At 62.0% G+C, this 24,087-nt stretch overlaps 2 protein-coding genes across 4 annotated transcripts in view; one reads left to right on the top strand and one right to left on the bottom strand.

Annotated features, from left to right (window-relative positions):
* Positions 1-4,428, bottom strand: part of LOC149128232 (uncharacterized) — a 62,093-nt gene extending 57,665 nt beyond the window's left edge. Inside the window, exons 1-2 of the mRNA XM_089323304.1 lie at positions 4,332-4,428; positions 569-667 (exon numbers count right to left, since the gene is read on the bottom strand). Coding sequence (XP_089179430.1) covers positions 569-667; positions 4,332-4,428 — 196 coding nt within the window. The remainder of the gene's footprint in view (positions 1-568; positions 668-4,331) is intronic.
* Positions 1-24,087, top strand: part of KCNQ1 (potassium voltage-gated channel subfamily Q member 1) — a 275,965-nt gene that overhangs the window by 198,049 nt on the left and 53,829 nt on the right. For all 3 annotated transcript variants that reach the window (XM_070058232.2, XM_070058305.2, XM_089306936.1), the window contains one exon: positions 22,753-22,828. In XM_070058232.2, coding sequence (XP_069914333.2) covers positions 22,753-22,828 — 76 coding nt within the window. The remainder of the gene's footprint in view (positions 1-22,752; positions 22,829-24,087) is intronic.

Raw genomic sequence — 24,087 nt, 5'->3', positions numbered from 1 at the left:
CTGGGCAGCGCAGTCAGTGCAGGTGCAGTGTGGGTGCCTGTGGCCAGGCTGGCGGGCAGGCACAAGCTGTCATTCACCAGCAGCCGTGGGTGGAGCCCCGAAGGGTCAGGAGGCCACGGAGCCCGCCACCTGTGCGACGTTGAGCAAAAGCCGACTTGCCGCTGCCCTCAGCTCCCTGTGCGGTGGGGGTGGCGTTGGCCTGGGCTGCCCGGGGGTCCTGAGAGCCTGGTTTGTGTCCAGCGTGCAGAGGCAGGCCACAGCCACAGCCCAGCCCCACAGCAGCCCAGCTCCGGCTTGCTCAGTGTGCCCGGGTGATGTCTGCCCAGCCCTATGCCAGCCACTGCAAGCCCATCCCACAGAAGGACCAAACAAGGCTCCAGGGGGTGGTGCTGGGCCCAGAGCCACCCAAGGTCTTGTGATGTGTGAGGATTTACAAAGCCCAGGGGTCTGGTTCCCGGCAGGCAGCTGTCTCCAGCCAGCAGCGGCTCGCAGCCCCCTCCTAAGTCCATCCCACCCGGCCTCAGGACACGGCACCACACAGCCGTGTTCTCACTCAATGCCCGCTCACCCTCAAAGGCCAGGGACCTCTCCTCAGACCCGGCAATGATGGTGTCGTCCTCTCGTCCCTGGGCTGTGTCGTCCCCGCGGCATCCTCGCTGAGTTGGTCCTGGCCACAGGGAGAGCAGCGGGGTTGGGGAAGCCCTCCTGGGGATGCGGCTTGGAGGAGGGTGCTGGGGAGGCTGGCCTCTGTTGGGGGGCGGGGCATCCAGTCACCAGAGCAGGGGGATCTGCTGCCTGGAGGCCTGGGCAGGTGAGCTGGGCAGCAGGAGCCCTGGGAGGCAGGGCAGGCCCAGCATGGAGCCACCCTGCACCTGCTCGCCGGGGCCTGCAGACTCCCCAGTGCCCACCACGGCCCGGGCCCAGCTGGATGGGATGAGGGAGCCTGGCCAAGCCCCGAGGAGGGCAGGAGGCGGGAAGGGGGCCAGGGATGAGCCACACATGTGGATTTGCCTTGTGTGTATGACGCCGGCCTTCTGCTTACCGGCACTGTTTCTGGTTCTCCCCGCGCATGCAGATAAGGAGACGGAGCCTGTGTAGGGATTGGCGTGATGCAAACCACAGTGCAGGTGCTCCGAGGTCAACAGCGAGCAGCAGGATGGGGCAGCCCCGAGCACCTTCAAGTCCCCTGCCCCGGGTGGACACGTGGGCCAGAGCCAGGGTCCAGGAGGCGGCCGCCCAGGGCTGCCGGCACACGGTTGGCTCCTGCGGCCGCTGTGACAGGTGCCAGGAGTGTGGGTGGCACAGACCATCCTCGCACCCTGCAGGCAGAGCCGTCTTGCCGGGCTCACGTCAGGTGTGGGGGAACAGTTTCCTGCTGGAGACTCCAGGAAGACGCCCACTTCCTGCCTCTCCCAGCATCCCCCAGCTCGCGGCCCCGCCTCCGCCTCACGGCGCCCTGCTCCAACTGCAGCCCTCCGGCTTCTTTCCCTTCTAGAGACCCTGGCGGCCCCCGGGGCTGACCTGCGCACCGCCGAGTCAGGCTGTGATCCTGTGGCGCTTCCCTCTGCCGAGGCCCCAGTCACACAAGGCTGGGGATGGGTGGTCACCAGCTGCAGGAACCCCCAGAAGCCCCTGGCAGTGCCCAGGCCTGGCCGTATCGTAGCCTCTCACAACCCTCGGCTCTCGTGTTTACACAGCGCTGCTGGTTCAGTCCCCGCAGGTGGTCCTACTGGACACTGCGGCCTGGTTAGGCTTGTCCTGAAAGATAAGAGGGGAACGAGTCCCAGAAGAAACAGGCTCTCCCGCGTGGCCCTGGTCTCACCCCATCCTCCCCTGCCCACGGCGGGCGGCTGGGAGGGCAGCATGGTGACGCCCACACAGTGCTGGCCGCCGTCAGCACCCCGAGAGGGGCCGGCCGGGCCCCAGGCTCAGGGGCAGCAGACATGATGGCAGGTAGCAGATGGCTTCCGGCTCCCGAGCTGGCCCCGTGTGCCCATTTGTCACCTGTCTGGGCCCTCACGACCATCTGCCCATCACATCCTGGAGCAGCAGTGGGGGCCCACGAGCCCTGCTCCGTAGCCGGGCAGCTGCCGAGGGACATGTTTGAATGCTGGCCCGGGCTGCCCGTGGCTCGCTCTCGGGGCAGTTTGCACTTTGCAGCCGAGTCCACGTGAGGCAGAGATGAGGAGCGTGCCAGGGCGTGTCTGGGGGCCTCGGTGTTTGTCCGGGCTCTGTCCCGCGGGGTCCTCCAGAGCTCAGCAGACAAGAGCCCCAGAGAGGAGCGAGCCTTCTCCTCGCTGTGTGCTGGACCCATTCAGGGCTCCCGGGGAAATGTCGACAGCCCACCGGCTCTGGCACCCGATGGCACAGGCTCACCAGGAAACCAGCCGGGAAGCACTTGCCCCGCCTCCAGGCCAGCTGCCAGTCTCTGGCTGGTTCTCTCCTCAGATCCAAGAGAGCTTTCTCAGCACGAACCCCAGTGCGTGTTGCAGATCTTCAGAGAATTCGCCGTGAAGGTGGCTGGCCCTTGGTTCTTCAGTACACACTGGACGGGGCCAGATGGACATGGGAGGGGAGGGGGCACTCCATAGTTCCAGGAGGGCTGGGGTGGCCTGGACGCCCTCTGCCCCTCAGCTGGACACTGGCTCCTGTACCCACGTGAGGTGGAGTGGACACTGCCTGGGTGACGTGCTGCTGCCCTCACCGATGCCTACAGCATGGGCACCTTCCCTGTAGCCGAGCCAGGCGCGCACGTGCGGAGCCCCGTGTGCGATGTCTCCTGTTGCTGTTACGATGACTATCTCAGTAAACCTCACAGGCGCCTCTCGAGCTGCGGCGAGGCTACATCCCGACGAGGCCGTCCCGAGCTGAGAACACCGCCAGTCCACCCAACCTCACACACCGCACGCCGCGCCTGGCATGGGGGCTGGGGCTGCCTGCAGCCATGCTGAGGGCATGGACGGCATAACGCCCGCCAGCCTGGGAATACAAAACTCAAAGTCGACACCGTCGTGAAACTGGAAAGTCCAACCGTGAGGCGCTGTGGGTCGGGCTGCTTGTGGAGGGGATGGTTAGCACCGGGACCCCGCCTCCTGGGCCAGGCGGCCTGACCACCCAGCTCACCTGCTCCCCAGGCAAACACCGCCGGCTTCAGCCTCTGACAGCGCAGCCCGCGACTCGGGGACACTCAGTCTAGGCAGGCTGGGCTCCAGCCGCTGAAGACCGGGACTTGTGGGAGAATCCAGAAGGGTTCTGCTCTCAGATTCTCTCTTTTCTTTCTGCCTGGAAATCCCTAGTGAGGCTCTGAGAGTGGCGGGGGCAGGCCGCTGGCCGGGGTGGGACCTGCCCAGAGACATGTGTTGGCCGGTCCAGGTTAAGGCCAGTGCTTAGGGTGTGCATGTTTCAGACCCACGACTTCAGCGTCCACAGCCCTGGCGTGTAACAGGAGCAGTGGTACAGGTGTGCGCTGGCCCTCAGAGGGCCTCTGGGCAGCCGTATGGTGGGCAGGTCCTTCCTGCAGGAGGCGTATTTTGGGTGAGAGGAAACAGGCTACCCTGAGGGGGTCTGCTCGGAGCCAGGCCCTCGACTGTGGCCTCAGGGCCTCCTTCTCCAGAGGGGACCATGGGGCTCGGTCACTGCTGCTCCGGGCCAGCGCGCTGTCTTTGGGCTGCGTTCTAAGGGCTTGGCTGCCAGTGAGATCAGCTCCGGTCTTGTGCTAGGATGAACGTGCCAGCTCCTCTGTCAGTTCTGGCCACTGATCTGCCTACCCGCGTGCGTGCCATCAGTTCTGAGTCTCATGGTCTGACCTGTTTGTCCCTGGTTCTTCACACCTGCTTCTTTTCTTTCTCCTTAAGTGGAATCGGCAGAAAGGGCCCTATAGAGTGTGGGGGCGTGGGCACCGTTCCTGGTCCAGCTTCCGGAGTAGACGCATCTAGAGCTTCTGCAGTAGCTTGGGTGTTCGTCCCAGGGCCTTGGTGTGTAGCCTCTCCCTTTCCTGCTTTCCAGATTCACTTTTCAATATAAGACTCAGCCTCGCTAAGCGCTCTCCATGCTACCTGGGTTGACCACAGCTCACGCTGATGGATTGCAGGTGTTGAACCATCCTTGCATTCCTGGGGTGAATCTCATTCGTTTGATTTCAGTTTACTTTTTAATCCTTTGACAGTTTGCTGGGATTGTTTAACATGCAGGACTCTTGTACCTGTTTTTCTGAGTGAAATGGGCCTGTGACCCCCCTGGTATTTTCCTTGAGTGGTTTCAGAATTGAACACATCAGCCTCTGGAAACAAGTTACCCTTTTCCCATTTGCTAGGGAGCGGCAGCCTACAAACCACGAGGGTCCCGGGCTTCGGGGTAGTCTCTGGACTCAACCACTCCATCCGGGGACGATTTCTGGGAGCTTCGCCTCGTCCTCAGGTTTTCAGCCATGTCGGCTTCAGTCTTACCACTTCCTACAAGTATCCTGCACAGTCCTTGTCATAGAGCAACCCCACGAGGTCCGTGTGCATGCCGCACCTGTGGGTTGCAGGCCCCACAGCTAACTGTGGTCTTCAGCTCTTCAAATGGCTGGGGGGCAGGGGGTGCATAGAAGAATCCTAGCTGTGCCTCGAGCATCTCAGATGCCAGTCAGAGGCACCAGTCCACGAGGGGTGATTGACAGGTGCCAGTCAGAGGCAGCAGTCCACGTGGGGCGATTGACAGAAACACAGCCACGGCCTTTTGTTCACCCCGGACTGCAGCTGCTTCTGGCCATCACCTGCCCACCAAGTGAGTCCCCCGTCCTGGCACCGCTGGCTCGGTTTGCTCCGTCCTTCCTGCTGGTGTTTTGTGTCTCGCCGAACACGCCCCTTTCTCTTTCCAGGCCTCCCCGTCCGGTGCTATGCTGCACCGTGTCGGCTGTCGATTGTGCGGACCCAGCCCAGATGACTGAATGGCCAAGGCCCCAGGGTTGCTGCTCCCCGAAGCCTTGCTGCCTGCTCGCTGGACGGTGCCCACCGGGCCCCCAGGCACCTGCTCGCGCTCAGGGATGTGACGTACTGTGGCTCCTGGGTGCCTGTTCCCACCCTGCCTTGCTGGGTCCTGGTCCCACCTGGATTCACAATGGTCCTGTGTCACTGCTGCTCTCCCCAGATGCCCACAGCAGCTGGGGCTGGGCCGGGGGTGGAAGCCAGGAGCCGGGAACTCGACGCAGATCCATGTGGGTAGCTGGAACCCAGTTACTTGAACCATCGCCTCCGGCCTCCCGGGGTCTGCATTGGCAGGAAGCCGGGGTCAGGAGCCAGACCCTGACATCAAACCCAGGCGCTCCAGTGTGGACACGAGCGTCCTGAGCACCAGGCCAAATGCCCACCCAGACTTTCTGCTGTAGAGTCTTAGCCCAGGCCTCATTGCCAGCGTCTCAGCCCAGCGTGCTCTGGTCACAGCCAAGGCCCCAGCCTTGGTCACAGCCCAGTCCTGCTGGGCTCCCAGCTCCTCAGTCCCTCCAGGTCTCCAGCGTTCCTGTCCCATGGGACATTTGGTGGCTCCTTGGGCTCCCCTGGGCTGAGGCAGTCTCTGGCACTCCTGGCTTTGAAGATCCGGGCAGTCTGGGAGGAAGCTTCGGGGTCTTCCTTGGGATCAGACTGGGGCTGGGGTCTGGGGGAGGGAGGCTGTAGGCCCGAGTGCCCTCCTCGCCCCGCCCGTAGAGCCGGGTGTGTGTGTCACGCTGAAGCTGCCCGCCCCGCCCTCACTCTCCCTCCATCCTCTTCACACCCACCAGGGTTTGGTTCTGGGGCCAACCTGCTGACCCCGGTGGGGGCAGATTTAGGAAGGGACCCTCAAGGTGGGGCTCTGGTCTCTGCCTGGATCCCAGCCACAGCCCCTGCTCCCCCGGGTAGGGAAGCTGAGCGGGCAGACAGGGGAGCAGGCCACCGCCCCAGGCAGGCGTGGGAATCCACACATGGCCCCTTCTCAAAGGCGGGTGCTGTCCTTGGGGCCCCGGCGGTCCTGGAGCCCGCTCATTGGGCGCGTCTGCGCGCAGCCCGGCCGCGGTGGAAATGCAAATCTAATTAGTCTGGCATGGAGCCCATCCTACAAGTATTAACAGAGCCTTAAACTGTGCGCGGGGACGGGATGAAGAAACGCCTTAGAGAGAAATTACCGGATGGTGACAAAGCCCCAATTTATTAGTCTTCTCCAATGGGGGCTGTGCAGAGGCCATCAATTACTTTAATGGGACTTATTTTGCTTCGTTGCCCAAAGTAATTGGTTTATTAACCTCTCCTTCCCTTGAGGGACGGAGGGAGAGAGGGAGAGGCAGGGGCCGGGTGGTGGCCCTGGGAGAGCCCAGCCTTGCGGTGCGTGGCTGCGCGCAGCAGGCTTGGGCCTGCACCCCAGAGTGGCCAGCGTCCCGCCCCACGGGCCCGGCACCCACCAACTGCTTCTGCTACGGGGCACCTGCTCGGAGCAGGTGCTGCAGAGACTGGCCCTCGGCCACACTGCCCTGGAAGGCCATCCCTCCAGCTGGCCTTAGGGGCCCCGGGGGAACAGAGCCCAGCTTTGGAGAGGGCGTTGGGGGCAGGGATGTGAGCTCAGACCTCCTGCAGAGGGGCAGCCTCAGAGTCTGGGCCGAGTAGAAGGTTCTGAAAGAAGGGAGGGGTGGGGGGCAGAGGGGAGGAGGCCGAGTGTCCAGGCCAGAGCTGGGGATCCTGGCATGCAGGGGACAGAGATGAGAAGGAAGGCCCAGGAGGTGGCCCCAGGGAGCAGCTGCCCCCAGAGAGCGGGGGACGACACCCGCCTTTCCAAACCGCGGCCGTCTCGGAAATGGCACAAGACATCTGTGTCCCGCTGCTGAGAGAAGACCATGCACAGGCAGACAGAAGCCACGTCTCACAGCCTGCACTGGGCAGGTGCGGGCCAGGCGTGGGCCAGCTCCTCTCATAGGCGCCCGACAGCATCCTGCACCCCCAGGGAGGCCAGGACCTCGGCCGGGAGGGAGCCCTGCACAGGCCCAGCTCCCAGGCAGGCACAGGGCGGCATCCCCCATGTCCCCCACAGGAGGGCCGCTCAAGCCAGAGAGTGCCCCACCCCAACAGTGCACCCGTGGTGACGCTGTGGGGCCTGGGGTCGGCCTGAGCTGGGGGCTGTCAGGGCTCTATGGCCTTGGGCTCTGCCAGAGGCCCTGGGTCCCTTCCAGGTTTGGACCCTCGGCATCCAGAGGGCAAGCCCACCTGCACCCTCCCCCAGTGGAGCCTGCGGCCTGGCTGGGAGTCCACACGGGGGTGAGGCTCTCCAGGGGCACAAGCCTGGCCCTGCAACGTCCTGGGTCCACCTCCAACCAAGTGGAAGCTCAGAGGCCACTCAGCCCACAGTGGGGAACACCACTCCCCTCGCCAGACCTGGCTCACCCTGCAGGCTCCAGGTGGGACCTGTCACTGCTGCTCAGCCGGCTCCGGGCCTCGGGCTGGCCAGACGGGAGACGGACAGGACAGGCCCTCCTTGACCGCCCTGAGCTTGGGAGTGGGCCTCTCACTGGCGGCAGCCCCCCACCTCATCCTTAAAGTGTAACGGGGACTGAGGGGCAGTTGCTGGGCTGCTGTGCGGAGCACAGACGAGCTGTCTGGGGTGGGGGCTGGAGCGAGGAGAGGCGGTGCATGGCTGCCGGGAATCCCCTGCCGCCCAGCGGGACGAGGAGTGACTCAAGACGGCGCAGCCCTCGGTTGCCGCCAGCGCGGCCTTGGGTGAGAGGAGACTCCGCGCACCGGGGGACGCCGTGGTCTCCGGGTGGTACTAGGACCTCCTGCCAGGCTGGAGGGCTGCAGGACTGGGGGACGTCGAGGGGTTAAAAAGGTGGGTTAGAAAGGCAGAGTGGGCGTGGCCAGGGAGGGTTGGGCCAGGACCTGCGGACCCTGCCCCCAGCTCTGGTGGGTCCAGGTCCAGGGCCTCTGGGGCAGCCAAGGGACACCAAGTGTTCAAGGCCAAGGCTGTGGGAATGGGTTGCGGCTGCAGTGCTATGGATGGCTTGGCAGGTGAAGCGGGCGGGAACTCCTAACTGAACACGCTGCCGTGGGAGTCCCGATGGAGGGCTGGGAAGGGGTCTGGGGGCTTTGCAAGACCCACGCACACGTGGGGGGCCCCTTGCCACGTGGCCCTCGGGGCAGGTGCAGGTGTGGGCTGGCCGCCGGGCGCCCTCAGCAGAACCTGGCAGCCCCAGCGTCCTGGCGCTGACCCTGCCCTAGCTCCGGCGACCCCGCTGCGCCTCGGTGCTTCCTCCGGCCAGTGCCGTGCGCAGCCTGGATGGGGGCACTTGCCCATGGGGCGCATCCCAGACGTCGGGGGTTTCTCTCCGTCGCTGTAATCAGTTCCCTGTAAGTCTCGTCAGCGAGGCCGTCACTGACGGCTCCTCACCCCCGGGCCGCTCGGGGAAGGGGACACGGCTCCTGCGCTGCAAACACGCCTCTTGTTTTCTCTCTCCGGCGTGCTGGAAGCCAGCCAGATCCCGGCTCCATTAACTTAATGAGGGCTGACAGGCTGCCACGAACGTCCTCATAATCCCCCCAGGATTTAAATGGGGTCCTCCCCAGCACCCGGGTACACCCCAGCCTCCCCGACTCTACCTCTGTCTGCACCCAGCCCCTCCTGGGGACAAAGATGCATCCGTCACCGGCGGCTGGCGCGGGCAGCTCAGCCCCTCCGCCTCTGCCTGGCCAGGGGCACTGCACTGGCCTCTGCCCTGGGGGGCCGGGCCTGGCCCCGTGATTTCTGGGGGACTTACAGCCCCCAAAGCTGCCCCGCGCTCTGCTCACCCTCTGAGGCCACGCCTAGTGCCCATGGAAGCTCCGCCTCTGCCGCGATTTCCTTCTGGGCTCTCACTCCCCAGGCTGCCGAACATCCAGGAATTTGCTGGCAGCAGTGGGCCTGGCCTGGGGAGGGGCTTGGGGACTCTCACACCCTCGCCCTCACCTCTGCCAGCTCTCCCAGGACGTGGATGCCGCACTGGGAAGAGGGGTGGTCTCAGGGCAGGGGCAAAGGGAGGGAAGACTGAGCAGATACCCAGCGTGGGCAGTGTTCTGTGTGCCCACGAGTGGACCCATCCCCCAATGTGAGGCAGCAGGAAGCCCAAGGGCATCAGGTCCATGGCCGAGTGGGCACCACAGGCGATGTCTCCGCCTGCCCCATCTTCTCCCCCTGCCCTGGTGACCCAGAGCAGTGCGTGACCCAAGTAAGCGTTTAGTGGGAGTGGCTGCAATGTCCACCCCAGCCTGGGAACCGTGAGGCAGCACAGCCGCACCTCCGGGAAAGGCCCTGTGGGCCCCTGCACGCCCAGAGCTGCTCCCACCAGGTGGGCCGCTCAGCACCTGTCCCGGGGCTCTGCTGGCGCCCTGCGTGGCGGCATCACCAGCACCTCGACACACGGGGCTGCTTCCTGGCTGTGACAGGCGAGCTCCCCAGGCCTGGGCAGCTCTCTGTGCTGGTCCCCGGCTCCAGCCTTGGCCCTCAGCCCACCTCTTTCTCTCGTCTCTACTTGGGGAGGCCTCGCAGACCCCGCAGAGGGCATCAGGCTCCTTGGACAGGCGTTCCCCCGCATCTGGTCCTTCCAAACTGTCAGTGAGCGATTCCAGTAGTCCCTCCTTGTCTACAGTCCAAAAACCCTAAGTGGAAAATTCCAGACATAAACAATTCCCAGGTTTTAAATTTCCATTCTGAGCAGCGTGATGGAATCCGACTCCGACCCTCTCCACCCCACCTGGGACGTGAGTCACCCTCTGACCGGCAGGCACATCCATGCGAAAGTCCTGCCGTCCACCTGTCCGTCCTTGTGGCCGGCTCGGTTACCAGGCCGGCTGTGGCGTGCGGCTGTCCCCTGCCAGCGTCCAGTAACTCTCACGTGTGCTTAAGGACGTGGGCGGGGGAGAGACGAGCTGCCTTGACTTAAGGACAGAGCAGGGTCGCCGGCGGGCGTCGCTGGGATCCGTAGCTGGCACGGGGCTTCCACCCGGGGAACCCGTGGGGAGGCATCTGTCCAGTTTTGCTACCACACCTCGGCCTGCACCCATGCTGCCAGGTGGTCGTCCCCCCCGGTGAGGGCTGATGACCACATTTCGGGCACGGGCCGACAGACGTACACCTCGCCAGCCAGACCACGAGGGTGTCCAGGCGGGGGCCTTGCCGTCGTAAGCCAGCTGACGCTCCCCTGTGTCACCTCTGTGCTGCTTGCTGGAACCTGGGCCACTCCTAACTGCCCTGCCTCCCCAGAGGTGGCACAGGTGGGGCCTGGGCTGGCCTGCTCTGGGCCTGGATGTCCCCTGCAGTGGCCAGGCTCCTCCCTGTCTGATTCCAGCTCCTCAGGAAGTGCCCCCCTGCAGGGCCAGCCTCTCGGCCCGCCTCCGCCTTCTCATGGTGCCCTGCGTGGTCATTGGTGTCTCCAAAGCCCCACTTTCCTGGACCACCGCGGCCCTGGGCTCCTCTTCGGGGACCTCAAACCCACCACCTTCCCTGAACCCGAGGGCCAGGCTGTTTGTCCTCGCCCCTTGTGTAGGACTCCCGGACTGCGGAGTGGGCTTGATGCGAAGGGGCGACCCGCTAAGGTGGAGCTTAACCCAGGGGCTCTGGACCAAGCCGAGGAGGCTGCGAGGCTGCAAGCTGATCCGCGTGGAGCTGCTTACATGGTGGTCTGAGCACACTGAGAGAGTGCAGCTGCAGACTGGGAGGGGCCGCACAGATAACCAGTAAATCAGCTCAGAAATCCATCACGGCGCAGACGACGGAAGGGAGCCAGAGTCCTGCTCAGCCTCCTGGAGTAACGAAGCACACGTGGCTGCCAGCGTGTCAGGGACCACGTACACAGCATGAGCAGCAGCCTGGTCACCGGGGGTGTAGACGGGCGTGTTCTCTGTCCCCTACACGGCTGGTGTGATGGGGTGTAGACGGGCGTGCTCTGTGTCTCCTACATGGCTGGTTGATGGGGTGTAGACACAGCTGGTTGATGGGGTGTAGACGGGCGTGCTCTGTGTCTCCTACATGGCTGGTTGATGGGGTGTAGACACAGCTGGTTGATGGGGTGTAGACGGGTGTGCTCTGTGTCTCCTACATGGCTGGTGTGATGGGGTATAGACGGGCATGCTCTCTGTCCCCTACACAGCTGGTTGATGGGGTGTAGACGGGTGTGCTCTGTGTCTCCTACATGGCTGGTTGATGGGGTGTAGACGGGCATGCTCTGTGTCTCCTACATGGCTGGTGTGATGGGGTGTAGACGGGCGTGCTCTGTATCTCCTCTACACCACTGGTTGATGGGGTGTAGACGGGGTGTGACCCTGTGTCTCCTACAGGGCTGGTGTGATGAGGTGTAGACGGGTGTGCTCTGTGTCTCCTACATGGCTGGTTGTTGGGGTGTAGACGGGCGTGCTCTCTGTCTCCCCTGCATGGCTGGTTGATGGGGTGTAGACGGGGTGTGACCCTGTGTCTCTCCTGCACAGCTGGTGTGATGGTTTGGGTGTAGACGGGGTGTGACCTGTGTCTCTCCTGCACAGCTGGTGTGATGGTTTGGATGTAGACGGGCGTGCTCTCTGTCTCCCCTACACAGCTGGTGTGATGGTTTGGGTGTAGACGGGGTGTGACCTGTGTCTCTCCTGCACAGCTGGTGTGATGGTTTGGGTGTAGACGGGCGTGCTCTCTGTCTCCCCTACACAGCTGGTGTGATGGTTTGGGTGTAGACGGGGTGTGACCTGTGTCTCTTCTGCACTCGGGCAGGTGCACAGCAGGGCTGCTCCTTGGAGAGTGTGGCATCGCCTGCAGGGCCGCCGGTTGGTGCCGGGGGTGGGGCAGGCTCCTGTGTGGTGCACACCCGGGGAAGCTCTGGACGATGAGAATTAAGAACGACCAGGAAGGCAGGTGTCAGCCCATTCCAAAGCCACAAGGCCCAGCAGCTGGCCTCTACCCGTCCACAACCTGTCCACGGGGCTGGGAGTGAAGGGGCGTGGCTGTCCACAGCTCAGCACACCAGAGGCAGCCACGTAGTTCAGTCTGGGTGGTGTAGTACTGAAGAAGGGTTTTGTGTGTTCTTACCAAGTTTAAATCATTTATACATGTATACACGTGTGTGTGTGTGTGTGTGCGTGCGTGTGTCTGTGCCTTTCGGAGACCCACATAGGTTGACAGCGTTATATGACAGAAGGAAGCGAGGGAATGAGGGATGCAGAACTCACGGTGTTGGCTCCTCAGAGTGGGGAAGACAAGAAGATAGCTGGGCTGGGGCCTTGGGGCCTGGCTCTTGTTTTGAACAACGAATTCCTAGGGTCTTTCTACATTATTTTAAAACACCTGATTGTTCGACCTTGCGTGAAAGCGTCCGTGGCACAAGCAAGGGAGATTCTTCCAGACATGCAAAGGCGAGTTCAACGTCAAAAATCAATCACCGTGATCAGGTGGGGAACTTCCTCAACTCAACAAAGAACACCTTTGGAAGGCCAACAGCTGACGCCGTGCCTGAGGGTGACACCGGGGCCCTCGGCCCAGCACCCCGTGCACCGCCACCCCCACCCAGCACCGTCCTGGGAGCTGCCGTTGATGCACCAGGGCAACAAGGAGAGCAGCTGGGGATTGGCAGGACACGTCCCTGCGCGCAGGCCATGCCGCTGTCTGCAGAGAGCCCCAGGAATCCACAGCAGAAGCTTGTGGAGCCGAGGAGTTCGGTGAGGTCTCGGTGAAGATGAGCTCATGGGCCCCTGGCGTGTTCTGTACAGTAGCAGCAAGTGTGTGGAAGGCAGAACCAGAGGCCGGACACCACTTACCACTGCTCCAGAGGAATTACAGAACTGGTGTAGGGGCCGGTGCTGTGGCACAGCGGGTTAACACCCCAGCCTGCAGTGCCGGCATCCCACATGGGCGCTGGTTCGAGTCCCGGCTGTTACTTTTCTGATCCAGCTCTCTGCTATGGCCTGGGAAAGCAATGGAAAATGGCCCAGGTCCTTGAGCCCCTGCACCCACGTGGGAGACCCAGAAGAAGCTCCTGGCTTCAGATCGGCACAGCTCTGGCCATTGCATTCATTTGGGGAGTGAACCAGTGGATGGAAGACCTCTCTCTCTGGCTCTACCAATCTCTGTAACTCTGTCTTTCAAATAAATAAAATAATTCTTAAAAAAAAAAAAAAAGAACTGGTATAAGCCTAAGTGCGAGACACGCTGAGGGACAGGTTGTCAGGTGCAGCAGGTGAAATGCTCACGTGGAGTGCCAGCATGCCCGGGTTCGAGTCCAAGCTTCTGACGGAGCTTTCTGCGGACGTGCATCCTGGGAGGCAGCAGAGGTGGCTCGAGGACCTGGGTCCCTGTCACCCAGTGGAATGCCCAGATGGATTTCCTGGCTCCTGGATTTGGCCCAGCTCAGCTCTTGCTGTTGCAGATATTTGGGGAGTGAACCAGCAGGTGAAAATTGGACACACATATTCTCTCTCGCGCATCTGCACCTCAAAATAAAGACTAAATCTGTTTTCAGAAATGTGAACAGAGCTGTCTGTTGACTGTTACAATATGCTGAAGTCAGAAACCTGAATAGGACAGGTAAGGCTACCACCTGCAGCACTGGTGGCCCACATGGGCACTGGTTTGAGTCCTGGCTGCTCCATTTCTGATCCAGCTCCCTACTAATGCACCTGGGAAAATCAGCAGAACATGACCCAAGTGCTTGAGCCCCTGCACCTACTTGGAAGACCCAGATGGAGCTCCTGGCTCAGTCTTGACTTGAGGTGGCCATCTGGGGAGTGAACCAGCAGCTGGAAGATAGATCTGTGTGTGTGAGAGAGAGTGTGTGTGTGAGTGAGTGTGTGTGTGTGTGTGTGTGTGTGTATCCCTCTCTCTCTCTGACTTTCAAATAATTTTTTAAAAAAATAATGGAGAAATATACCATGTTCATGGATTGGAAAACTCAAAATAGTAAAAACTTCAATTCTCCCCAGAGTTGCCTACAATTCAATTCCCAACAAAATCCTTTTAAGACATGAACTTATTCCAAAATTTATATGGAAGGCACCTGCTCTTTTTTTTGGGGGGGGGGGGGACAGGCAGAGTGAACAGTGAGAGAGACAAAGATAAAGGTCTTCCTTTTCCATTGGTTCACACACCCCCAATGGCCGCTGTGGCCAGTGCACCACGCTGATCCGAAGCCAGGAGCCAGGTGCTTCTCCTGGTCTCCCATAGGGTGCAGGGCCCAAGGACCTGGGCCATCCTCCACTGCACTGCTGGGCCACAGCAGAGAGATGGACTGGAAGAGAAGCAACCAGGAAAGAATCCGGCGCTCCAACCGGGACTAGAACCCGGAGTGCCGGCGCCACAGGCAGAGGATTAGTCTATTGAGCCCTGGCGCTGGCCATGGCACCTGCTCTTGAATAGCTAAAATAACTTGGAAAGAGTGGGAGAACTCCTGGTACCAATCCTAAGACCTCTGTGTGGTAAGGAGGGAAGACAGCGTGGTACTGATGATGGGACGAACACATTGACCCAAGGGACGGAGCAGACACCAGAAACCAGGAACCGAGCAGCCTGATTTTAGGACACAGCTGGAGAGCAGCAGGGGGTGCACGGGGAGCCCCTTTTCAACACACGGTCCTGGAGCAATTGTGCTTCCACAGGCAAGAAAATAGGTAAAAAGAACTTCCACCCAAGTCTCACACTTTATATGGTGCACAGCTTAGACTTAAACGTCAGACAGAAAGTTGCAACAGCTCTAGAAAAACATGCAGGAGAAAATGCTGCAGACTCAGGGCAGGCAGAAACGCTTACGCTTGATAGCAGAGCACGATCCACTGGACCGCAAGGAAGCTAAAAACTCCCACAAAGAGCATGAGAATGCGGGCTGCTGGGGCCGGCGTCGTGGCACAGCGGGTAAAGCCACCATCTGCGGTGCCAGCATCCCAGATGGGTACCAGTTCAAGTCCCAGCTGCTCCACTTCTGATCCAGCTCTCTGCTATGGCCTGGGGAAGCAGTGAAAGATGGCCCTAGTGCTTGGGTCCCCGCACCCACAGGAGACCCAGAGGAAGCTCCTGGCTCCTGGCTTCAGCCTGGCCCAGCCCTGACCATTGTGTATGTCTAGGGAGTGAACCAGTGGATAGAAGACCTCTCTCCCTGTGTCTCTCTCCCTCCCTCTGTGTAATTCTGATTTTAAAATAAATACAAGCTACAGACGAGGAGAAACATTGGGGCCTGATGTCAGGAATGCTAAGAGTAGTCAAACGCAGGAAATCATCGCCAGTCGTGGGAAACGGGCAGAAGGCAGGAAGGTGCGCCTCGCGAGGAAGGCGCCAGGCAGCAGACGCTCACTGCGAGGTGCTCGGCGCCGTCGGCCACCCAGGAAATGCAGACAGAAGCTGCGCGCCACGTCACGGCCACAGCAAACCTCCCAAGGGTGCAGAGCCGCGGGCTGCGCACACGGTGATGCCAGGCACGCACCAGGCGCAGCTGGAGAACAGAGCAATGGCAGTGCTCGGCGTAGACCGGGGGCCGCACGCGGGCACTTGTCCCCCAGAAAGGAAGGCTTCCACCACGTGCAAACCCGCGCATGGACGCTACGGGAGCCTTGCTCATCATAAGCTCCCAGCCAATAGCAATCCAGGCAGCCACAACCAGGCAAGTGGACAGACCAGCCCGCCCACGCTGCAGAGCGTGCCTCGGCAACAGGAAGGCACAAGTGACTAGTGCACACGTGCCGTGCAGTGGGAGTCCACGCGGGGGACGTGCGATGGACAGTGCAGAGGGGCAGCAGGGTGGGTCTCAGGGCTGGCACCACAGTTCTGCGCCTTCGTTTTGGTGGTGGTGACAGGAAGCTATGGCGTAGCACCGTCCTGGGATGGGTCGCGAACCCTGACCGAGAAACACGTGACTGTCGGCCCGAACCGGGTGAAGGGCTCAAGAGGCCTCCTGGGACATCTCTGGTTCCAGCAGCTTCTGGGAAATATCTAACCGTTCAGAATAGAACCTCTCTTTTAAAGGATTTCTATTTATTTATTTGACAGAGTTACAGACAGTAAGAGAGAGAGACGGAAAGGTCTTCCTTCCGTTGGTTCACCCCCTAAATAGCCGCCATGGCCGGAGCTACACCAATCCGAAGCCAGGAGCCAGGAGCCTCTTTCCTGGTCTCCCACGCGGGTGCAGGGGCCCAAGCACTTGGACCATCCTCCACTGCTTTCCCAAGCCACAGCAGAGGGCTAGACTGGAAGAGGAGCATCTGGGGCTAGAACCAGCGCCCATATGAGATGCCGGTGCCACAGGCAGAGGATTAACCTACTGCACCACCACGCCGGCCCCCAGAATAGAACCTTTTTTTAAAAAAAAGAAAATGAGCAAGCCACACGTGGGGAGGTGCAGGGAGCCATGTGGGTGGTGTGTCTGTGTCCACGAGCATACGTGCTCAAGAAGTCTGGAAAGCAGAGCCCCATGTGGGAGCCTGGGGTGGCCGCTGCATAGACAGGTGTTCCCTTCCTGCCACCTGGGAGTGGCCAGGCCCCCGGCACCCTGGGTTTCCTCTGCCCGGAACCCGCCCCACATACCTCCCTTCGTCTGCACCCACACGCAGCAGCCCCGGATCATGTCTGGGAGGCTCAGAGAACCTTCCCAGCCCACACGCCCAGCACTTGAGGGTGGCAGCAGGAGGCTCTGCACCCCCACGCACCTGCATGGGTTCATCTCCCACACCTGGAGGCTGGCAGACAGGAGCTGTGGACAGGCCCCTCAGGCTCGGCCTGGGGCGGTGGACACGAGGGGCATGGGGGGCTTGCGTCTGGTTTCACTCTGCAGCTGGGGGCCTACCTCAGTGAGGGCCAGCTCCTGGGAGGGACTGGGGGTCAAGGCCCCAGGCCAGGCGGTGCCGCTCCTTCATGTTGGGCAGGTCCCAGGCCCTGGGATGCCCTGGCCTGAGCCCCAGAACTCCCTGGAGCCACCTGCTGCCACCCACAAGCAACCCCCACCCCCCACACCCCCAGGCCCTGGGCTCTGTGTGGATAGCAGCGAGGCCCCAGTGCCTACAGGGAAGCAGCTCTGTGGGGAGCAGATCCCACTGGGGCCGGAGCCGCCGTGAGCAGCCCCGCAGCCTGGCTGCCACTCCCTGCCTGGGCTCGTGCCCAGAGCAGCCCCGCTGGCCCCCACAGGGCCGTGCGTGCTGAATGCCACGTGGGCCCCCAGTAGCCAGGCAGCCCCGGCTCCAGCCCTGCTCCCTTGGGCGGCCCTGAGGCCGCTGGCTCTGGATTGGACCAGTCTAGAAACAAGGAACCCCTCCGAGGGCTCAGGCCCCAGGACCACACACCCCACCTGTGCCCTGACAGGTGCCTGATGTCCACGCTTGGGGTGCAGAGAAGTCAAGGGCAGGCTGGTAATTGGCCCGGCAGGCCAGCAGTGCCCAAACAGAGGAGTGAGTGGGTGTGAATGGGCCTGTGTTCACAGGGAGGTCAGGTGGCCAGAGCCGTCCCAGAGTGAGGCCAGCCCACACCGTGGCCTGGGCAGAGCTTGGTGGGGTCCGGCTCCCCGAGCCCCAGCTTTCTGAGCCTCTCCTGGGCTTGTGGGCTGCAAAGGCACTGCGGGTCTGGGGAGCTGGCAGGAGGTGAGGGACTCGGCAGCTTCTAGAAGCCTCCGGAGCAGCCGCTGGGTGTTCTGCTTTGAGCGACATGAGCGCCAAGAAGCCCTGAGCTCTTCCCTGCACGTAGGGCCACATGCAGGGCTGCAGCTCCACCAGGGGCCCTGCTCGGGGCCTGCTCCCAGACCCCCAGGGTGATGGAAGAAGGCAGGCGCGTGGGACCCGGCCAGTGCCGCTGTCCAGGGCTCAGACCAGGCAGGAATCCTGAGTCTTGCGATTATCAGCCGTGTTTCTTGCACAGCGCGCGCGTCCCCTGCCGCTCTAGGTGCTGCCTGTGCCCGGCACTGGCTCGCTGGCTCTGGACGCACCGTCCCATCCTCTGTCCCCGTGGGTGGTCTCTCACCGAGCATGGCTTTGTTTTTTGACCGGTCTGCACCGTGTGCTGGGAAGAAGGTACCTCCTCCCCGCCCCCACTCTGGTGGAACCGCGCCCTTGCTGGGCACACGCGTGTTGCCGCGTGTCTGACGGCGCAGCGTGCACCAGCCACTTCAGGTTAGTGCTGGCTTGTACACTGAGCGCAGGCTGCTGTTCCTAACATCACTTTAGATTTATTGATTTACTTAAGAAAGAGAGAGATCTTCCATCCACTGGTTCACTCCCCAGGTGGTTGCAGTGGCCAGGGCTGGGCCAGGCTGAAGCCAGGAGCCAGGATCTTCCACTGGGTCTCCCAGGTGGGTGCAGGGCCCAAGCACTCGGGCCGTCTTCCACTGCTTCCCGGGCCGTGAACAGGGAATTCAGTCAGACCTGGAGCAGCCGGGGCTTGGACTGGTGCCCACATGGGACGCTGGCAACACCAGTGACAACCCACCCCCACGGCACCCCCACGCTGGCGACACCGGTGACAACCCACCCCCACGGCACCCCCACGCTGGCGACACCGGTGACAACCCACCCCCACGGCACCCCCCACGCTGGGCTCAGCCGTGCCCTGGAGCCCAGCTGCTGGTGCAGGTTTGGGGTGTGCGTCTGTTGGTGAGAGTGATGACCGCTGCTTTTCCTTTACTGAAACATCTTTCTCAGATTTGGTATCAAGGTTGTGCTGGCTCATAAAAAGTCTCTGAAAAGGCTTGCATGAGATTGGTGTTACTTCCCCTGAAGTGTTTGGGAGAATTTCCGGCGAAGCCATCTAGGCGGCACGTTTTCTCCACAGGAAGCCATTAAAACTCCAGGTTTAACTCATTTAATTTGGGAAAACGTATCCTTACTTCTTCTTGCATTCCCTTTTTATTTCGTGTCTTTGGGGAGCTGGTCTGTCTTATCTAAGCCACCTGAGATATTTTGTTTGTAAGATCCTCTGGGTGGTTTTTTATGTCGCTAGAGCTGCTGTGATTGCATTTCTAATGCTAGTAATTTATGCGACCGTGTCTATCAGTCTTTTGTTGTTGTTGTTTAAAGACTTTATTTATTTGAAAGTCAGAGTTACAGAGGGGGAGAGAGAGAGAGGGAGAGGTCTTCCATCCACTGGTTCACTCCCCAGTTGGTCGCAACGGCCGGAGCTGCGCCGAGCCAGAGCCAGGAGCTTCCTCAGGTCTCCCACGCGGGTGCAGGGGCCCAGGGACTTGGGCATCCTCCACTGCTTTCCCAGGCCACAGCAGGGAGCTGTTGAGAAGTGGAGCAGCCGGGACTCGAACCGGCACCCGTATGGTATGCCGGCACTGCGGGCGGTGGCCTTACCCGCTCTACCACAGCACTGGCCCCTCTATCAGTCTTGATAGAAGCTTCTCAACATTCCTGGACCTCCAGAGAGCCAAATTCTGGCTTGTGAGCTTCATGAGCGAGCTGTCCATCTTCCGTGTCACCGACTTGCTGCTCTTCAACGTCTCTCTCTCTCTCTCTCTCTCTCTCACACACACACACACACACACACACCCGGGTTTCACTGCCTGTGTCCTGAACTCCCTGGGATGGGTTCCAGCCTCCCCGGCCTGAGACACCCTGTGCGTCCTCACCAGCCTCGGAGCCTGCTTAGCTGAAGGTTTGAACGTGTCGCGTTTTCACTCAAAACTGTTTCCTGAATCATTTTAGATCCCTTTCTTTGACTCTTGGGTTGTTAAGATTAATTTCCGCCGGCGCCGCGGCTCACTGGGCTAATCCTCCGCCTGCGGTGCCAGCACACCGGGTTCTGTCCCGGCTGCTCCTCTTCCAGTCCAGCTCTCTGCTGTGGCCCGGCAGTGCAGTGGAGGATGGCCCGGGTGCTTGGGCCCTGCACCCCATGGGAGACCAGGAGAAGCACCTGGCTCCTGGCTTCGGATCAGCATGGTGCACCGGCCATTTGGGGGTGAACCAATGGAAAAAGAAGACCTTTCTCTCTCTCTCTCTCTCACTGTCCACTCTGCCTGTCAAAAAAAAAAGATTAATTTCCCAAAAATTTGGTGATTTCTAGTTCTACTGATTTGCTTGTGTATCATTCATTCAAGAGGCAGAGAGCGAGAGGGAGAGCTCCGTCCAGTGGTTTCCTCCGCAGGGGTCCTCAGCGGGCAGGTCTGGGCCGGAGCCAGCGGCTGGAGCTCAGTGTGGGTCTTCTCAGGGTGGCGCTGCAGCCGCTGCCTCCCAGGGAAGCTGCAGAGGGCGGCCGGACACGGACACGGACTCAGACCCGGGCACCGAGATGTGGGGCGCAGGCCCGCGGCCGGCCGGCCCCCAGCCCCGTCTCACCTGGGCCTCTCCCCCCGTTTCCACAGTCAGAGGGCACGGGAGGCGTAACTGAGTCCTGAGCCGTGTTGCACTCGCTCTTCAAGCCGAGTGTTCCGGGGCTCTCACGGAGCCTCGTGGCGTGGTCGCGGGGCGGCGGCCTGCGTGTGCCCCTGCGCTTTGGCTGCTGCTCACGTGGTCCAGCTGTGGCTGCTCTCCTCCCGCCGCTAATGAAGATGGTCACATCTCCCTCCAGTTCCGACCAGTGCCCTCCAGTTCCGACCAGAGCCCTCCAGTTCTGACCAGAGCCCTCCGGTTCCAACCAGACCCTCCGGTTCCGAGAGCTTGCACTGAGGCTGCGTGTGGGCGCTGAACGGCACCTCCCTGATTGGGACAGCGCCGCCTTTCTCCCGCGTGTGCCTCGGTCCGCCTGGAGCGCCGCTCACCTGCGCCTGACCCCTCCCCTCCCTATTCTGTCCCCCCTGTGTGAGGGCTGTGTGCATGCAGCTTGGCAGTCTGGTGCTTCAGGCAGGTACTAACCAGCCACGCCACGCGCCTCCCCCCTACCCTCCTTGTGCATTTGGTCCATCTTTTTCCTGTGCTTCTGTCGGAAGCCGGAGCTCTGAGCTGGCCGGCCTCTTCCAGCTCGTGTCACGTCTGGTCGCGGGTCCGTCTGCTGCCTCCCTGATTCCCAGGTGGCCCTGTCTGCCCCGGGATTTCCACTTGCTGTGAAGGTACTTCAGAAAGTTTGCAGAAACGTGGGCTCACAGCATAGGTTTATCTTGCCGCAATGTTTTTAAATCCTGCGTAGTTTTTTTCTGATGTGTATTTTCATGAGCTTTTGGAAGAAATATGCATAGAAGTCAAAAAAAAGTTTTTGCACCCAAATGAAAATCCTTCCTCCTCACGTTTCATGAACTTTTGGGAGAACTCTGAAACTTCCCATATTTCTGCCTGTTTCCTTGAGACTGTTTATCGTGGTTATTTCACTCCGTCCTCCTCTGCACGCAGAAGCAAACCACACCCTGTGTGCACTGTGCATGAGCCGGGGCCGCGTGCAGCAGCGGTGGCTGTGTGGGCTCAGTTTGCCTCACGTTTGGAGCAGCCCAGCCGTGCGTGAGGCAGGAGCCGCCGGGGGCTCAAACCCCAGGGATGAGGGACGCTGATGGGCTGAGCCCCCCTCAGGGCTGCATTTGCTCCTTGGAGCATTCGTCCATGTATCGTGTGGGGCACTGACACAGGGCAGGGGGCAGAGGCTCAGGACAGTGGGGTCCAGAGCTGAGTCCCAGGCGCCCATCAGCTCTCTCTCGCTGCTGGACCTAAGGGTTTACAGCAGTGATCTTGGCCCACAGTCCTGTGCATCCAGAACGTGGACTGGGCTCAGCTGGAAGGTTGTTCTGCCGGCGTTGCTGGGGCAGTGTGTGCGGCTGCAGTCTCAACATGGCGCCCCCAGGGTGGAAGCTCTAAGAGGCCTCACTCACGCCTCTGGGGTGGCGCCGGCCGTCGGCTGGAGCCCCCGGCTCTCCTCGGCGAGCCAGCTCAGGTTTGTTCCCCTGGTCCCATCTCAGTGGCTTGCGTCACACACAGTGTCAGTTCCCAGCATCCTCGCTGCTGTGCCAGTCATAAGGTCGAGGGGAAGCCAGCGGCAAGTGTGCAGTGCGTTAAGTGTTGCTGTGTTCCTTGCTTTTCAGTCTCTGTGAAGTCACGTGGAGCGCTCTGGCGGCCTGGGGACGTCACCTCCCTGTGGGGCCTGGCGGGACACCTCGCTCTGGTCACTTGAGAGCCCCTGCCCGGTGGCTTCAGAATCCCAGTGCTGCTGGGTGGTGCCATTGGCCGAGCTCTCCACAGAGCAGGGCCTTCGCTCACCCACGATGCAGCTCGGGAGCCCACAGAGGGCACGAAGGGCCGGGGCCTGGCCGGCAGCACCTTGTCCCCGCACGTCCCTGCATGTCCCGGACGTCTCGGATGCCCTGGACTCCACTGTCTTTCTCGCCAGCCCCGTGAGCCTCCCCCCTCCCCCACGCCTGTGCTCTGAGGGGCAGGCGCAGCCCTGAGGGGCTCACGTCCATCCAGCGTCCCTCAGCCCTGGGGCCTGAGCCCTCCGCGCCGCTCCTGTGGCGTGTTAGCGCCCAGTGTTTGCAGCAGGAGGCAGAGCCAGGGGCAAGCTGAGCCCCCGGCTCCCGGTGCTGGGCTCTCGCCCAGCCTCTGCCCCGCACACGCCTGTGTCCTCTCTTGCATCTCCTTCCTTCGTGATCTTTCTAGAAGGAGCTTTAGAGGCCGCGGCCGAGCGGGGGGGGGGGGGCGGAGGACGCAGAAGGTCGGGCGGGGGGGCGTCTCAGACCCTGCCCCAGGCCAGAGGCGCCACCACTGTGAGCCCAGGGCCTGGCCCCCACCCTCGTCCGAGCGGCAGGCCATCTTCCCCCCGGGACGAGGCTCCTCTCCCGGCCGCAGCCTCGCAGCTCTCCACCCTGTTTCTGGAAGGCTCCAGGGTGCAGCAGCACTCACGCGCTCCTCTCCGTCCCCGCAGGCTGCGGGAGCACCATCGGGCCACCGTGAAGGTCATCCGGCGCATGCAGTACTTTGTGGCCAAGAAGAAATTCCAGGTGAGTCCCTGTCAGCCGGACAAGCCCTTCCTGGGCGCACCCCTCCCCCAGCAAGCGCCCCGCCCCGCAGGCCTCTCCCCACCCCACCCAGGACAGCCGAGCCCTCCTAGGGGCTTCCCCCAGGCCCCCCAACCCAGGACAGCAAAGCCCTCCTAGGGGCTCCCCTCCCCCAGCAAACGCCCCACCCTGGAGGACCTCCCTCCCCCACCCCCAACAGCCAGGGGCTTCCCCCAGGCCCCCCCAGGACAGCTGAGCCTTCCTAGGGGCTCCCCCACCCAGGCCCAACCGGACCTGAGCCCTTCCTCTGGCACAGTAAGAAGGCAGCAGCCTGGCAGGCTCTGGCTTGCTCAGACCCCGCCCCCGCCCCCGCCCCCCACGGGTCCACAGCAACTTTAGACAGAGACCCCAGCGGCAGAGCCTGTCCCGAACCAGCCCCCAGACCCTGTCCTGAGCAGCCCAGTGCTCTTGTCCCCCACCCCCACCCCAGTGGCTCAGGGGACATTTGACCCTGTTCTGCGAGTGGGGGGCGGGGCCGGAGCTCTGTGAGTGGGGGGTGGGGCCGGAGCTCTGTGAGCAGCCCGCCAGAGAAGCAGCGCAGTGGCAGGCTCAGCTCCACCGCAGTGGGGGCTGCAGGGGCTGGTGGGGGCGGGGGTGCCTGGGGGCAGGGAGGAATACTCTCTTTCCAGAAAGCAGGGATGGGGAGGGGTGTCTCATTGGCACCCCAGCCTCCACCTCCAAGCCACGACCCTCAGCAGAGCCCCCGCCCACCCTGGCCTCTGGACTCCCCGCAGGGGTCAGGACAGACCCTCACCCTCCCTGCCAGGCAGCCCCAGGCAGGGTCTTCCGTGATGGCCATGGGGGGTAAGAGTTCAGGGGTCGGGCAGGGAACATGTGCCCCCCTCGCCAGCCTCGGCAGCAGCAGTCACAGGACGACCCTCAAGGGAGAGTCCATGTGCCAGCGGCCAGCGGCCAGCACCCCTGGGGGCTGTGATGGCTCAGATGGACCAAGCGGTGCCCGGTGTCCTGGCAGGGCCTGGGCCTTGTTAACTGCCACAGTCAGAGTCCTGGTGAATGCTGTTCTCGGCTAGCCGGACCGTTCTAGGGGGAGACCCCTGGCCCCTGCAGGAGCTGGGAGCCTCTTCCTCTGTGTCCTTCCTGCTGCCGCCGGAGGGAATGACAGGACTCTCCTGGGTGGACACTGGGCTTCCTGGGGGCTGCTCTCGGCGCCGGGGTCCTACAGAGCCCAAGCCCACACCAGG

Source organism: Oryctolagus cuniculus, chromosome 1 (genome assembly GCF_051225735.1).
Source record: "Oryctolagus cuniculus isolate XC-2025 breed Fujian yellow rabbit chromosome 1, ASM5122573v1, whole genome shotgun sequence".
NCBI classification, from domain to species: Eukaryota; Metazoa; Chordata; class Mammalia; order Lagomorpha; family Leporidae; genus Oryctolagus; species Oryctolagus cuniculus.
The sequence above is the reverse complement of the archived record's forward strand: the minus strand, read 5'-3'. Positions and strand labels throughout refer to the sequence as shown.